The sequence below is a fragment of the Rhineura floridana genome, chromosome 2 (assembly GCF_030035675.1).
Source record: "Rhineura floridana isolate rRhiFlo1 chromosome 2, rRhiFlo1.hap2, whole genome shotgun sequence".
Taxonomy (NCBI): domain Eukaryota; kingdom Metazoa; phylum Chordata; class Lepidosauria; order Squamata; family Rhineuridae; genus Rhineura; species Rhineura floridana.
Genome location: NC_084481.1, coordinates 54,563,144 through 54,578,980, shown reverse-complemented (window position 1 = coordinate 54,578,980; position 15,837 = coordinate 54,563,144). Strand labels below are relative to the sequence as shown.

The 15,837-nt window shown below is 40.8% G+C and overlaps 1 protein-coding gene across 5 annotated transcripts in view; it reads left to right on the top strand.

Annotated features, from left to right (window-relative positions):
• Positions 1 to 15,837, top strand: part of PKP4 (plakophilin 4) — a 147,769-nt gene that overhangs the window by 98,611 nt on the left and 33,321 nt on the right. For all 5 annotated transcript variants that reach the window (XM_061608711.1, XM_061608709.1, XM_061608710.1 and 2 more), the window contains 4 exons: positions 3,861 to 4,052; positions 5,108 to 5,324; positions 5,531 to 5,663; positions 6,176 to 6,389. In XM_061608711.1, coding sequence (XP_061464695.1) covers positions 3,861 to 4,052; positions 5,108 to 5,324; positions 5,531 to 5,663; positions 6,176 to 6,389 — 756 coding nt within the window. The remainder of the gene's footprint in view (positions 1 to 3,860; positions 4,053 to 5,107; positions 5,325 to 5,530; positions 5,664 to 6,175; positions 6,390 to 15,837) is intronic.

Below are 15,837 nucleotides of genomic sequence, written 5' to 3'. Positions count from 1 at the left end.
TTGACTGAGAGAGAAAGGGGGAGTACATGGGTGAGAAGCTGAAGTATGCTGGATGATGATTGGCTGAGTGGCTGGCTGGCTGAAGGTATAAATGGAGGGTTGTGTGATGAGGGGGGAAGAAGTTGTTGAGTTGGTTGGAGTGAGGTCGTTTGGTGAGGGTTGGTTGGCAGAGTTCTGAGGGAAGTTTGGATTGTATTTGGCTGATATGAACAGAAACATAAAGAGTGACCATATATGAAACCATACGCTTGTGAAACATTCCTAAAGTAATCTTGTTATTTCCTGTTGTTAGTAAATAAATACTTATTTGGTTTACCAAAGGCCTGATCCTTGGCTGGGGAAATATACAGACCAGAAGGGAGGGCAAGGTAATTACCAAGGCTGAACAGAAACTGTATCTAATGGTGGCAGCGGTGAAGGGAGATATTGTAACAAGTCAAGTATCCAGAGCAACCCAGAGTTGTATGCTTTATATATAAAGATACAAGGGGGTTGGGAACAGCATAGGCACACAGTCACAAAGTAACAAGCTATAGAGAGACTTAGGCAAAGTCTCTGGGAGTATTGGTTACAAGAAGTGACTGGTGGTGCTGCCTAGCAGTGGGATCTAGTGAGATCTGTGCTAGAGCAGAGTGAGAAACCATATAAAGGATGGTCCTGACTGGTGGTGTCTCTGGTGGTGCCTAGTGAAAGGCAGTAGCCACAAGCAGGTGGGAATCTGACAGGGAGAACCAGGGAAGGACGTCACATGGTCCAACAACATCTGGTGGCTCACTAGTTGGGAAAGGCTGTCCTACACCATAGGATGGCTTAAGGGGCAAGGTGGATTGCTTTGTCATAGTTTAAATAAGGGGGGGATTGTGTTGTTGGAGACTAAACTAGCACAATCCCCCTCAACAGTTTAAATGATTGGCAGCTGACTGGCAGACTGTCCTCTTGCCAAGTGAATCTATGTGGGCCTACTAGAAAGGAGGTGAACATTCAAGGACCAGTATGGCTTTTCTGTTGTTCACAGGTTGTACAGCATGTTCATTATGGGTCTGATCCTATAACTTGATTGCATACATAGTTCACCTCCCGCCACAGCAAATAAGTTTTAAAAGATCATTTAGGATTAATGTTTCTTCTGTTGTATGCTTTAAGAAATTATTGTTGTCATTATACAAATTATAACAGAGTTTTTAAGATGCTATAATCCTCAGTCACTTTGAATAATGTGTGTTGTTCTGGCTGCCACTTTTCAACAAAGGAACTATGGAGCTGATAAAAGATAGGAAACAAGCATACAAAAAATAATTAGACTTGTAGATAAGCTACTCTACAAGGAGGGGTTTAAACTGGAAGTTTTCACTTTAGATGGAAAAATACAAGGTAGGATAACTGAAAGAAGAAAATAAGATCCTAAATAATGTGTGAAAACAGAACAGGAAACTTGAGTGCACTATTCAGAGCATCCAGTGAAATTATTGCAAGATTTACAGACACCTTGAATCACACTGTCACGCGCACTGACCCTCTGAAAGTTGATGCAAAGCGGGGAAGAAACAGAATGAGCAACAACAAAAAAATAACGATGCCACTTTATTCACTTATAGTCCTAGCTATCACATATTAAATGGGCATAATTTAGTTATTGGCTCCCCTCAATTTCTGCTAAATGACTTCAGCACACACTCCTTTCTAATTTCCCCCACCCCTTTCTCAACCACAAAATAATTTCCTTTGAGAGTTTGTTAGGGATGGGTGAGATCAGACCTTGACTGGCCATCTGACAGTTCTGGTAAAGGCCAAAGGGGCCAGTGCCCTCAATGCCTGGTGGGCTCATCTTCATGAACAATTAAAATAATAAAACAATGATGTGATCATACACAAACACCATCTTCATGAATTTGCCCAGTGGCTGGATAGCTTTTCCGCCCACAGTATGCAGGGGATGGATGAATTCTCTTTTCTCCCTGCCTTCCAGCTCTTTCAGCTACTCCCTCTCTTGCTGGGGGAGTGGGGAGGTTAGACAGTGACCAAGGTCCTGAAACTCCTGCTATGGCACCTTTTTCATGGGGAGACAGCTGAGGTTGCAAGCCAGAGGAGAACCAGACATAGGCACCCCAGACGCAGACAAAATTTCTGTAAAAGGGGCATGTCACGACCTGCTCAGAAAATCCAGCATATTAAGTTTATGTTGTAGTTTTATTTGTGTCTGGAGTTCACTTCTATAGATGTTACCTTGTGTTACTTTTATACTGTTAAACTTTTATTTTGTGAACATCTAATGACTAGATACAAATAAACGAATCTGAGTCTGATCTGAATGTATCTTCTGGAGATGGCAGCAGGGAGCAGGCCAGTTAAGAGACTATTGGGTCCAGGGAGAGAACGGTAAGGAGAGAGAGAGAGAGAAGGGAGTGCCACACCTCACAGGCATCAAAGAGAGACGGTTGGCTCCTTCTCCTCTTTTGGGCTGTATTAGAAAGGGAGGGACGTGCCCTTCAGCTGGTCAGGTGGCTTCTACCTTTCTGTTGACAAAAGGGACGGAGAAAGGCAGAGCGGTAGGTACCAGCTGGTTGAGATTGGGTTGCAGAGTTTGAACAAATCTTAGCTCTAAATTAGCCTCTGCAAAAGCAAGATGGGGTTGAGGGGAGGGCCTCAGAGGAGAAAAGCCATCCAGTCCAACAAAGGGGGATTTTTCAACTCCAATGTGAAGCCATAATATCTGACCTAGAAGCCTTCCCACCCCTCACAAGACAGAAGGGGGACTTGACTGAGTGTGGCCATTTGGTGGCAATCAGGACTGGTCCAAGGCAATGTCACAATTCCCTGCTCCAGATACCAAGAGCTCTGGAACAGATAAATAAACCATGTTGACATGTATTTATTAATTAAACATATATTCGCACTTAAAAAAAAAAGACAAAATAATTTTTGACATGGAGCACACTGCCTGAACTTAGGCCAGTGTATTTTAAGTTGCAGTGACCACATTTTTAACGCCAGTGTGTCACTGGGAGAGGCCTTGTCAAGCCCCACCCCCTTTAGCTGGAATTATGCTCAGGAAGGTCATTTCTTGCCAGGGAGCATATATATTTTATTTCCCTTTCCCAAATTGTATCAGAAGACAGAGGAATTTACAAATCCCAGGTTGGGTCTGTATGCCAAACTCTTCCAAAATGCAGTTCAGAATCATCTCTAATATGGGTGTGAAGAGGAGCTTACTTCCAGCACCAGCTTCCTGAAAAGTTGTTCAGGCTATGGGTAAAATAAATCATTTTTTTGACTGCATACAGATATTCTTGTGTGTGAAATTGTATTCTGTCTCAAAATTTGGTTCAGTTGTATGTGTAACTGAGTTCACAAGGAGAAATTAGGTGCTCTGTTTGAAGAAGAACTCGATGAAAACTCAGAGCTTGGAATGCAAAAGCAATATGAGGAATATTCTTTCTTTGATCTGTTCCTTGAGATAGAAGTTATAGTAATGCAAACTGGAAGAATGTGTGTGCACATGCACACACACACACAAGAACATACAATAGGTTTGAAAGTGTGGCTTGTACCCTCTACAATAGAAAAGTTATTGAACGTTCTTGACATGCTTTTGCATGGGACCATATTTAAGTGAACAGCGAGAACAGAAAAAGAAATAGGTGCCACCTATCTCTTAAGAGATCTTTTTTAAAATACAGATTTAACATACAAATTAATTTCTGCCTTGATAAATTTTTAGACAACAATCAAAAGAGATGATATGCGTATGTGTGGGAGAACCATGTGCATAGTTGGTGCCTAAGAGATTACCAATATAAAAATAGGGATTTATTTGTGTATATTGTGATTGCCACATACTAACGTTTCCTTTTCCCATCAAGGTTTGAGGAGTTCGTATGCTAGTCAACACAGTCAGCTTGGACAAGAGCTACGTTCAACTGTGTCTCCTGATCTACACATCACCCCTATATATGAAGGCAGAACCTATTATAGTCCAGTGTATCACAGTCCAAATCATGGAACAGCTGATGTACACCAAGGGTCCCAAACAGCATTGTATCGAACTGGATCAGGTAGGTGTGAAATTAAGATTTATCTCTGTTTCTAAGGATACGTACCCCAAAACCTAAGTTAGTAAAGGAATATGGGAAAATATTGCATTGCTCTGTTGTTGGTGGAGAATAGTATTGCAATAATATTGAAATAACCATAAGGGTTACTTCTGCTATAGGAATTTTTAAAACAATAGCTTTGAAGGCCACATATTGTCCAACTCTGCCCCCACCCCCACCACTTCAGAAGATTACAGTACTATTAATTATTGACATCTTTAGTTTTGGTAACTAAAATAAAACCTTATTATTTCTGTCCTTTGCGTATGGACATAGCTTTTAATATATCTCTATATTAGTTGTAAATATGTCATTTATTTAGCTGCCTTTTTGTTTATTATTTATTACCTTTATAATTGATGACAACTTCAAGATTTACATTGGGTAATAAAGCATTGAAATAAGAAATTAAAAATTCTGTCTGCATTAAAACTATGGTCCAATTCCATCAGCATTTAATGTCTAAATTAAGATAAGTTAATTTAAAGAAATTAATGGAAGGGAAAAAAATTCCTGTTCTCTCTTCATCCATGCAGCAACCTGTGCTGCTTGAAAAGCTTCTCTGGAGGGTAGGGGGACCCCAAAGAACATTGTGCAATGGGGCATGGCTGGCTGCTGGGGGTGGGGAAACTGCCACCTGATATTGTACAAGTCTTAACTCCCTAGCAGTTCCTTGTGCTGAATCCCGCATTATTCATGAGGATCCCTGACTCCCAATATAGGCTTTTCAAAGGGCACAGGAAGTTCAAAGGGCAGGAAACTTCTCTTCTTTGAACTTCCTTAAATTAAGCATGGTATCTTAGTATCCAAGCCAATCTGAACCACAGTCCCCCATGCTAGCCTAAACAGAAGCATCTTCCAGTGCTTCCAAAAGATTATCAGGCTTTGTTGAATTTCAACTGGAAAGAGCTCAGATAATAAATACATGTGTGAATGTGTCTCTATAGGCAGGCAGACTTACTCACACATGCACACACACTCTATAAATATTTCTTAATGTTTCTTTTATGTATCAGGTGTTGGAAATCTTCAAAGATCATCCAGTCAGCGTAGCACACTTACATACCAAAGAAATAATTATGCTCTGAACACAACAGCTACTTATGCAGAACCATACAGGTCACTTCACTATCGACTCTCAGAATCCAGTTACAACAGGATGCAACATACAACTCCTGCTGATGATGGTACAACAAGATCTCCATCCATAGACAGCATCCAGAAAGATCCCAGGCAAGCCTACCTGATATTTTAATGAGCACACAATTGCCATAGTAAAACAATTCTAAAGTGATTCCTAATACATAGGCGTTTTATTACTAATCTTTGAGAATATGTTATCAATAGTTAGACTAGTTAACTAATTGTAGGCTGCAAATGTTATATATAAAACACCCGTAAATTCACATTTTGCTTTGAATTGTGCTTATCTAATGAAGAGAATTTGCATGGCGGGATCCAGAATTGCCTGAGGTTATTCACATGCTTCAGCATCAGTTCCCATCAGTTCAAGCCAATGCTGCTGCCTACCTGCAACACCTGTGTTTTGGAGATAACAAAGTCAAAACCGAGGTATGGAATAGAAGTCTTTTTAGTGAGAAATCCTCAATGAAGAATATTTTAGAACTTGATATTGTTAAGTTATGATGTTTTCATCAAATTGGTAACTGTAACTATAAATTTATACAGCAAATACATATTCATGCTTTTACGGTTTACTATAGCGACAGTGAAAATATTAAGTAATCTTTTTGGTAGCTTGTTTTAAAATTGCAATCCTGTGCACACTTTGACTTCAGTGGGCCTTAATACTGATGACTCTGAACCTGTAAGCTAGTCATTGTCATCAAAATGGGGAGGTTTTCGGAAATAGATTTGTCAGTTGTACTCTGCTTTCAAAAAATTGGGGATACATTGCCCTCAGAAATCTCCAGTGTAAAATAGACAATAAGATATCCAATATATACAGCTTTCAAGAGAAGACAATCTCGAAAATGTAATCGCTGCATTTCTTTTTCCTTTTTTCCTCTGAAATTTCTCTTCGTGTATAACAGTGAATGGAATCTGGTCTCTATATTTTCTAGGTATGTAGGTTGGGAGGAATCAAACATCTGGTTGACCTGCTGGATCACAGAGTCCTTGAAGTTCAAAAGAATGCTTGTGGCGCATTGCGGAACCTGGTGTATGGAAAGTCTACAGATGAAAATAAAATAGCCATGAAAAATGTTGGCGGGATCCCTGCACTTTTACGATTGCTAAGAAAATCAATTGATGCAGAAGTAAGAGAACTTGTCACAGGTAAAGTTTTAATAGATAGGGGATAATGGCATTTAGTCAGGTAAAATGTTCTTGTCTGCAAGAAGAGTCTTTGCATTGAAATGATTGTGTGTCTATTCAGAAATAAGTCACATTTAATTCAGTGAGACCTACTGAGGTAAAAGAGTAGAGGATAGCAGCCTTAAAACTCCCCTCTGACCTTTGGGGTTGCAGTTACACCCCCAGTACACTTTTTGTTATAGAATTTACACAAAAATAAACCTACAGTGTAGTCCTTCTAGGATACTGTCACCTGCATAGTAGTAAACAACCAAATTTCAGTCACCTAATATTTACAGTTTTCTTTCTGTGCAAAAAAATTGCCCAGGACAAAAAAAGCCCCAAGATATATATTGTGTTTTGCCAGTAGGGTGCTTTTTGTCCCAGCCAATGTAAATATTTTAGGTTATAACATGTGTCCGGTCCCATGGGGTTTTTCAAACAAAAATTGGTCCAGGGAAGCAGACTTAGTTTGGTTTTGGAACATTTTACTAGTTCAAGATACATTGGGATTTAGCTTGGAATAGAAGAGTTCCCCCAAAAATCATTTGTGTGAGAGTGTTTTTAATGTTTTGGCTAAATACATCTTCAATAGTTTTTTATTTATGCAATGTAAGTTGTTTAGTATGCCTATCTAGATAATTTGACAATGCATGGTCGTTCTGAGAAATTTCTTTGAATATATTCTACTCGGTGAAGAAATTAGTCTGTAATACTCCGAGCCAGAGTTTGCTTTAAAGGTTATTTTGGCCCCTCAGGCAGTCAATACTTGCACATTCAGAACTCTTGTTCATGAGAATTCATTCTGTTATTGAGTCTCACAGTGGTAGTACAATATTGGGATTCTATTGCGAATGACTTTATACAGGTTTTTTTGTGTTTTTTTTGGTGAAACAGCATTTTTGTAATTAGGTTCCTTTTATTGTCATCAAATCATTTCCTGGAGTTTTTAGTCAGCTTGACTAAAATACTATTGTTCAGTGGTGGTTGCACACGCCAGTGGGAAAAGACCAATTCCCTCAATTGGAAAGTATATTCCTGCTAAATGGGCTCACTTAAATCTGAGAAAGTTGTATGCTTGTCCAGTGGTATTCCACATTGCAGAGTCACTTTTTCCTTGACTACTTTTGATGCTCAAAGAACATCTTTATTATTCATTTATATAAAAAAACCATCCCCTCTGATTTCAAAACTCTTAACTTCTAATGCATGCAATCAAGCATATTATTGGATAATACTGTGATCAATTGCAGTTTCAGAAAACTGCAACTGTTCCAAGTATTGGAAAGTATCCAGCGCATATGAAACTTGCTACAAAATGTGAAGTACACGTTAGGCGTTTAGCCGAATGAATTGCTGAAACGTTTCGGTTACCATCATTTGTAAAGAGTGGGGGCTTGTGAACACGTGTAATAAATGAGGAGACTTTTCTCCCTTCCTCTATCCTCCCCACATATCCCCTACAAAGTACCTCTGGCCAGCTGCCTCTGTAGAGACAGCTCCTAGCTCAGTGGGTGCAGCTGCTTCCAGTCTTACCAACCTGGAATCTCTGAGCTTGTAAAAGATAGCAATTGAAGATCTCCTCCATGGACACAACTTGTAGAGGAATCCAGCAGGTTCTGCCGCAGCTGGTTTGTTGTTCAGCCTGGGAATTCCCAGGCTCAGTAGGCTAGGAGCTTCCCCCTCTGAATGGAGGGCAAAGACCAAGTCCAAGAAGGCCTTACTTGGGGTAGGAAGCCCACCCAAAGTCATCAGTGCCTTGAAGGCAGTACTGATTTCTTTGTGGTCTGTGATAGGCTATTTGCATCTTTCCTCCCAGCCTAACCTATCTGATGACCTCTTTGCTGTAGTCAGTTTTAGCTCATGCATGCTAGCCACTGAGCACACTGAGGCCTGCTTAGCTTCAGCAAGATGGTGGCATCATGTGCCTTGAGACCATATCCTGGGACCTTTTGTGCCCCTGTGCTTTGTGTGTACCACAAAACAAATGGCTGCAGCTGCTCACTCTGAGAGCCCTGATCACATGGGGAGACGGTTCTAGGCATCCCCCTTTGCTCTCAACTCCCTAACAGAATTACTGTATGTTAACAGATATTTATGATACTATGCATTTCTTTTTTAAAAATTAACCTGCACCTTTGTGCAGGCTATAAGGAAGATCCTCAGGTTTGCCTGGGGATGATGGATGACATTCCCGATCAGGGATGACACCTACTCCACTAAAGCCTTTTACCTCCTCTCCAAGGGAAGGGGTAAGGAGTCATCCCTCTCAGTAGACCAACGTTGCCTGTGGTTAGTGACAGTTGTGGTCCTCTTGTGTTTTCCAGAACTCTTCTGTTCTGAGCCTTTACTCCTGTGTTTTATTGTTCTCTCGCCTTTTTGTTAGCATGTTTTCCTCTTCTTGGTGTGTGTCTGTGGCAATTGAGTGGGGGGCATGTTGTTTTTTCTGTTTCTTCCTCTTCCCTTGCCTTACATGTTGCCTTCTTTTTTCCCCCTCACCGCTGTCATTTGTGTGTCTTTGCTTTTCTCCCTCTCTTCCCTTCATGTTTTGGGGTTGCTTGGGGTTGGGCGCAAAGAGGCACCTTTTCAGGCACAGAAGCAGCCAGTTGGGGTATGCCCCAAGAGGTTAGACTGCCAACAGTGAAAGGCACAGAGTGGTGGTTGACAAACTCCTGACTTGGGACCACCATTTTGTGTGTGATGTGGCAGTGGCTGTTTTGCCCCATCGGCTCTGTTCTAACCAGAGATTCTAGCAACCCTTCAGTACCAAGCCGGTTTGCTGAACTTACTCCCTCCTCCTGTAGCCTTTTTCTGTTTGTGGTGCACTATTTAGGTGATTCCCAATGCTCTAGCCTTTTGTCAGGATCAAGTCTGACACAGGAGTGTGCTTTTGGTGGCTTCCCACCTTCTGTCATGCCTGCGCAGTGTGGAGTCTCTAGTTATGGCTGCCTCTTGGATCTCACATAGGAGTCTTCCATCTCACACACAACTGGCTCCTTCTGACCCTTGACTGTGCAGGGGAGAGACACACCATAGCTTTTGTAGCTTCGCCTGATGTTTCTGCCACCTCTAGCCATGGTGGTCACTGATGAGGAACTGGTCAGAGTCCAGTGCCTCCTTAGGGCCCAGCGCTCTGAGGCAGCAGCTTCTGCAAGTAGGATGAGTAATGCTGCTTCCTATGTCAGTTGTGGGGTTTTATCTAAGATTCTCTCATGGGTATGCTCCTGCTTTTCCAAGAGGCTAAGGACTTCCTCTTACTAAATACAGGAAGGGGAGGTCCTCTTCACAGAAAGCCTATGAGAGAAAAAGTAGGCATCATTCCAGGAGGCATGAAAGAGATCCCATAGATTTCCCTCAAGTAGCAGTTCTGTGGGCTTTCCTTCCTTCCTTCCCCTATTCCAGGAGTTTCTTCTTCTGCCATCGTGGAGCTGGCTAAGAAGTGTGCTAAGGGGGCAGATGGTGCTGGTAATGCTTTTGCCTTCAGTAGTTCCCTGAAGGGAAGAAGGAGCACTGCCTGATTCTTATCATTCACCCTCTGAACCTGCTGAGAAGGAGGGTAAACTTTCTGGGGAAGAAGTACTGGTGGTTCCACCTCAACCAAGGTTGTTTGTGTCTGAGGTTTTTTAGCCGTTACTGACAAAAGTGGAGAGGGCCTTATAGCTGACTGAGAATGAAGGTCCAGGTCAGGATGCTTCCTCTCAATCATCAGTTATGGGTGCATAGAAAATGTTTTCCTCCATTTATGATAAACTTGTCCCAGATTCTTTTCCTCAGGCTTTTGGTGCCGTCTGGAAAGCTGAATGGGCTAACCCCTATAAGGCTAAATTAGTTTCTAGGGTGCCTACAAAGCATTATCTGTTCTAATTCAATTATGAATCAGTTGTGCTAGCATCAGCATGCAGAGGGTAAGTAACCCTGGCATTCTGACGTGACAGTGTTCTTCCCTGCAAAAGGTGTTTTTCCTAAGTCTCTGTCCTGGTTGGAGGTTATATATATTCCCAGGAGATTAAGCAATTTTAAGGATATGCTGGGATTTTTCTTCAGGAGCATTAGGGGCTGAGCTGCAGCACCATTAAAATACATGCTGTCATTTTAAGCAGTGCTCTAGCTAGTTTGGATGATCTGACCTTGTCCTCGCATCCCATCTTCAAACATTTCATACAAGGTTTAGCCTTGGTTTCTCTCCAGGGGTGCACCAGTTTCTCCTGTGGGATTTGAATTGTGTCCTCACTTTACTGATGGCCCACTTGTTCAGTAAATTTTTATCTCTTAAGATGGTATTTCTGGTGGCAATAACAGCATCCAGAAGGGTGTTGAGAATTAGAGGCCAGGTCTTCCTATCCACAGCTTTGTGTGGTCAACACAGAGTTCCATCAGTCCCAGGAGGTGATGCTACCCTTATTGTATAAGATCCTTATCATGCTCCCAGGAACGCAGGTGGCACACTTTGGATATCAGGACACTAGATAAAAAGGGAACCAAGGACTTGGGTAACTCTGAGTCTTGATTTATAGTTTTTGCCAACCTTTCTACTGGGAGGAATGTCGCTTCTTCATCTTTTTCTTGATCGTTTAGGGATGCCATAGCCCAGGCCTATCTGGCATTGCACAAGCAACTTGCCAAGTGGTATCAATGCCCATTGCCTTAGGAGTGTTGCAGCTACAGCCATGTTTAAGTGTAGCTTTCCTGTGCTGGAACTTTTTAGAGCAGCAGTTTGGGCTTCTCTTCACACTTTCTTGAGACACAACAAACTGGGTGAATTTTCACCATAAGGTGCAGCGTTTCATAGGTAAGTCCTTCAGAAGGCTGTAAGGCAGTGATGAGAAGGAAGAGGAAGCCCACCCAGGTATTGGAGACTGCCCTCTTAGATCCCTATCAGTAATGTCATCCATCATCCTAAAGCAAAAATGGAAATTTGTCTTACTGTGAATTTCTGTTAACTGGGAATGGTGGATGACATTCTGCCCACCTCTCCTTCCTCTGCTGACAACCTAAAGGATGTGGGTTACAGCTCCTGCCGTCGTCAAACATATGGATGGGTTTTTTTCTCTCCACATGTGTGTGCTCCCTGGTTTTGGGGGTGTCTGTTCCACTTTGATGTAGCTAAACCTTTTTTTGTTGTGCTTTTCTGTTCCCTGCTGGTTTCTTTTTTTATGTTCAGTAGAGTTTCTCAACAGTTAGGTTTCAGGCATCAACAGAGTTGAAGTTGGCATGGGGTCAAGGAGTTGTGTGCTCTGCCAGTCAGTCAGGTGAGAGGGATGAAGCCTCCCCCTGGAGACAAGGCAAAAGGCTTTAGTGGACCCTGCCTGTTGCTTCCAGTATGAGGCATAATCCCTAATCAGGAATGTCATCCATCATCCCCAGCAAACAGAAATTCATGGCAAGACAATTTTCTAGATTTTTTTACCCATGTCATAATTTCCTAATAGGGAAGGTCACCCCTTAACTTTGTGTGTTTGAAACAATTGTGTTGGGGCAATAGATGCACAACACTGGCACTGAGGAAAAGGTAGCTATTGCCTTGCTGAGTCTAAGTCTTGCAATACTCATGGGTTTCTCAAAGTTAGTTATAAGAAATTATCATTCTCACATTACATTTAGCTATGAGTATTATTTTAAGGAGCTCTTCCTGTCAGGAATCCATAGTGCAGAAAGCTGCTATTTAACTAAATGTTTTAATATTTTAGGACTGGCCTATAAGATCTGCAGTAGAATCACAAAGCAAGTGTATAGTACTGCTTTCAGTGTTGCTGATATGGAAGAATAACTCTTACATTCTCCACTTCCTCAAACACCTTTATTCTGCCTAAGGGTGCCTTGTGTTTACCTCTTTGGAATCTTCTTTTACATGAGTTGTACTCCATCACTAAAAGCTGATGTGATTTTTTTACTTTGGAAATTACAGAGACAGTTATTTATTTATTAAATTTATTTATTTATTAAATTTGTACCCCATCCTTCCTCCTAGAAGAAGGACCTTATCTTGGTATCTTGGGCACAAACATTTTATATTTATTCTAAATACTTTCACATATATTTAAATTCTTAATACTCCATTCTTTACATTTAGGGTGCAATCTAAAGCAACTTATGCATGCCTTAGGTGCAAAATCAATGGGCCCTAAGTTCTTAACTGTGCTTAAGTAACATTGATTTCACAAAAAATAAGGCATGCTTCACTTTTCTCTAAATTGCACCCATGATCTTTTATTATTTTTTTATGCAATAAAGCACAGCTGCTAGAACACTATCAAGAAACCACACACTATGCTGCAACATCATATCAGTTGCATGCAACACTTGTATAGAGAGAAAGAGCAGGAGAAATCATTGATTTAAAATCTGATGTCACCACCAAATGGCTTATTTAATTTATTTTATTTTATTTATATACCGCCCTAAGCCAAAAAGGCTCTCTGGGCGGTGTACATAAGAGATAAAACAAGCACAATATATAAATACAATAAGTATAACAAAATCAAAGATCAAAACAAACAATAACAAAGAACCAACAACGTCAAAATACAACAATAATGAAAATACTGATAAAATACACTATAAAATACAATTTAAAATACACTTTAAAATGCCTGGGAGTATAAAAAGGTTTTCACCTGGCGCCGAAAGGATAGCAGCGTCGGCGCCAAGCGTACCTCATCGGGGAGACTATTCCACAGTTCGGGGGCCACTACCGAAAAGGCCCTAGTTCTAGTCACAACCCTCCGGGCTTCTCGATGGGATGGCACCCGGAGGAGGGCCTTAGATGTTGAGCGCAGTGTACGGGTAGGTTCATATTGGGAGAGGCGTTCCACCAGGTATTGCGGTCCCATGCCGTGTAGGGCTTTATAGGTCAAAACCAGCACTTTGAATTTAGCCCGGAAAATAGATCCAGGATGCCTTTGATATCTTGGTAAAATAGGATGTGAGAAACATGTTTAAAATTGCTGCCAGGAATCTTTTGTTTTGTACCATTTGTTTTATAAATCAAAATTATGACAACATAAATATCTCAAGTTTCCATTAATCAATGTTAACAAATTGGGGAAAGTTGGGCAAAAGGAGGAGGCAGGAAAAAAGAATACAGACTATTGTTCAGTGAAACTGTTTAAAATCCTTTATCAAGTTGCATTACCTTTCACTGCTTAGCAAACACCAGCAGTGGGGGAGGCAGAAGTGCTGCTTGCTAGGATGGGGCAGGGCAAGGCAGCAGCAAGGTCAGGGGAGCTCTACATTGTAGCAGCAGAAGTCTTCTAGTATAAAGCACTAATATGTTTTCTTCTTCTGGTCACAGTTCTTAGAATCCAAAACAGAATCTTCTGTTGTCTCAGTCTCTTGCTTAGTTTAAACTCAATGGGTGGTATTCAATGCTAGTCCTACTCAGAGTAGAACCACTGAAGTTAATAGACATGTCTGTGGACATTATCTGGAGGAAGATATATACCACAAGTGTCTGGTCCAAAAGTATTAGTTAATAAATTACATAATTGCATATGATGCCATTGATGTCTTGGTTTTATGCTGATATTCTGAACCGATTGTGAATGAGCTAAGAAAAGTGGGCTTCCTCATCTGGGCTCCTGCTGGGAGGAAAGGCGGGATACAAATTAAATAAATAATAAATAAGTCATTCAAAATGCAGATATCCTGATCAGTCTGTTCTTACCACATTATTGATTTATGCTCAATGAATAATACTGAATTGTCCCAATAAGGAGATAACACATAGGTGAATGGGTCAAATTTAACTTTTAATTTTCACTTTAACTCATCATCCATGTTCAGCAGCAGGTGTAGTAATATGTGGCTGTTACTCTGCCGTCTCAAATGTAATAAAGTACCTATCTATTCTTGTCAGTAAGCCAGGTCAGCTGCCGAGTAGTTGACAAAAACACCTTTTAAAATTAAGAGCCTTTTAAAACTAATGCTTATATGACTACCAGAGGAGGGCGGGAGAGAGCCTGGCAAATAGGCTCTGAGTAAAATGGAGAAGTACATTTTTTGCCATGCCTACTGTTGTTTAAATACAGCATTGCTTAGGGGACTGAGGAATAACTTATTTATAAAAGTGAATACTTCATTACCATGTTCAAAACTGAAGCACAACCAGCATGGGTATTTATTTATTTATTTTGTTAAAACTATTCAAAATGCCTAGTGGCCAATAAATACTTGTACTTAGTTGGCATATTAGTTGCCGCCCTGGGCTCCTGCTGGAAGGAAGGGGGGGATATAAATCAAAGAATAAACAAACATGGAAAGTTATAGTTTGGGAGCAACGAATGCAACATTTTATTGAGAAACTGGCTGCAGTTCCCACCTCAAACCAGCTTTTTATGTGTTCTTGTACAACTCCAGGGGATATATTCTTGATGAAAGATATGCATCTGGTGTTTAACCTGTTGTTTTTTGTTAGTCAGGAGTACCCAAAATGTCTTCACTGTTTGCATTTTTCAGGAAAAAAATTTTTTCACAGTTTTCTGCACTAAAACATTCCTTGGTGAAATCTCAGATATTATTTTTGCACATGAGAAATCCATATGACACACCTTGTAATGTTGTGTGGAATCCTCAAAATTGGGTATCTTTTTTCCTAGTGGTGGTAACTGGAATAAAGTCCCACAGTTCCTATGTTTTTAATGTGTAGCAATTGAGAAAGAAGACTGTGTATGCTTATTAGCAAAATGATGGGGGCTGTTGGGGACTGTCAAATATTAGCAAAATGTTTGAGATGAAAGGGCATTTATTGCCCTAGTAAACATCAGGGGAGGACCTTGCCCCTCAGCAAAACAAAGATAATATTTCTTCCAACCAGCCAATATTTGGCATATGTCAAAATGTCTGAGACATTCAAGCAAGAAATCAGCTTTTATTTATTAATTTGCTTGCTTGTTTTATTTTTATTTTATTGATAAAAGTATTTATATACTGCCATTTCATAAAATATCAGGATGGCATACCACAATATACATATACAATAAAACATAACACCATTAAAAATAGGATGAAATAATGATTAAAATGACTGGCTAAGTTGGACTGCTCCATAGGCCTGCCAGGACAAAAAAAGGTCTTCAAGAGAAGTCTGAAAGTCAAAAGTGAGGATTTCTGCTGAATCTCTGTTGGAAGTGTATTGAACAGCATGGCAACAGCAACACTAAGTGCTTGACTTTTAATTGAGGCCAGTCAGACCTCTGTAACACAGGGGTCACCTAACAGAACTCCTCCAGATGATCTCAGTGATCGAGCTGGGATATAAGGGCTCAGCTGGTCCTTAAGGTATCCTGGATCCAAGTTGTTCAGGGCTTTGTATGTTAACACAAGAGCTTTGAAGCTGGCCCAGTAGCATATGGGCAGCCAGTGCAGATGTTTTAGCAAGGTGTCATATGTTGTCAATCATCTACCCCCATCAGCAGTCTAGTTGCTGCGTTCT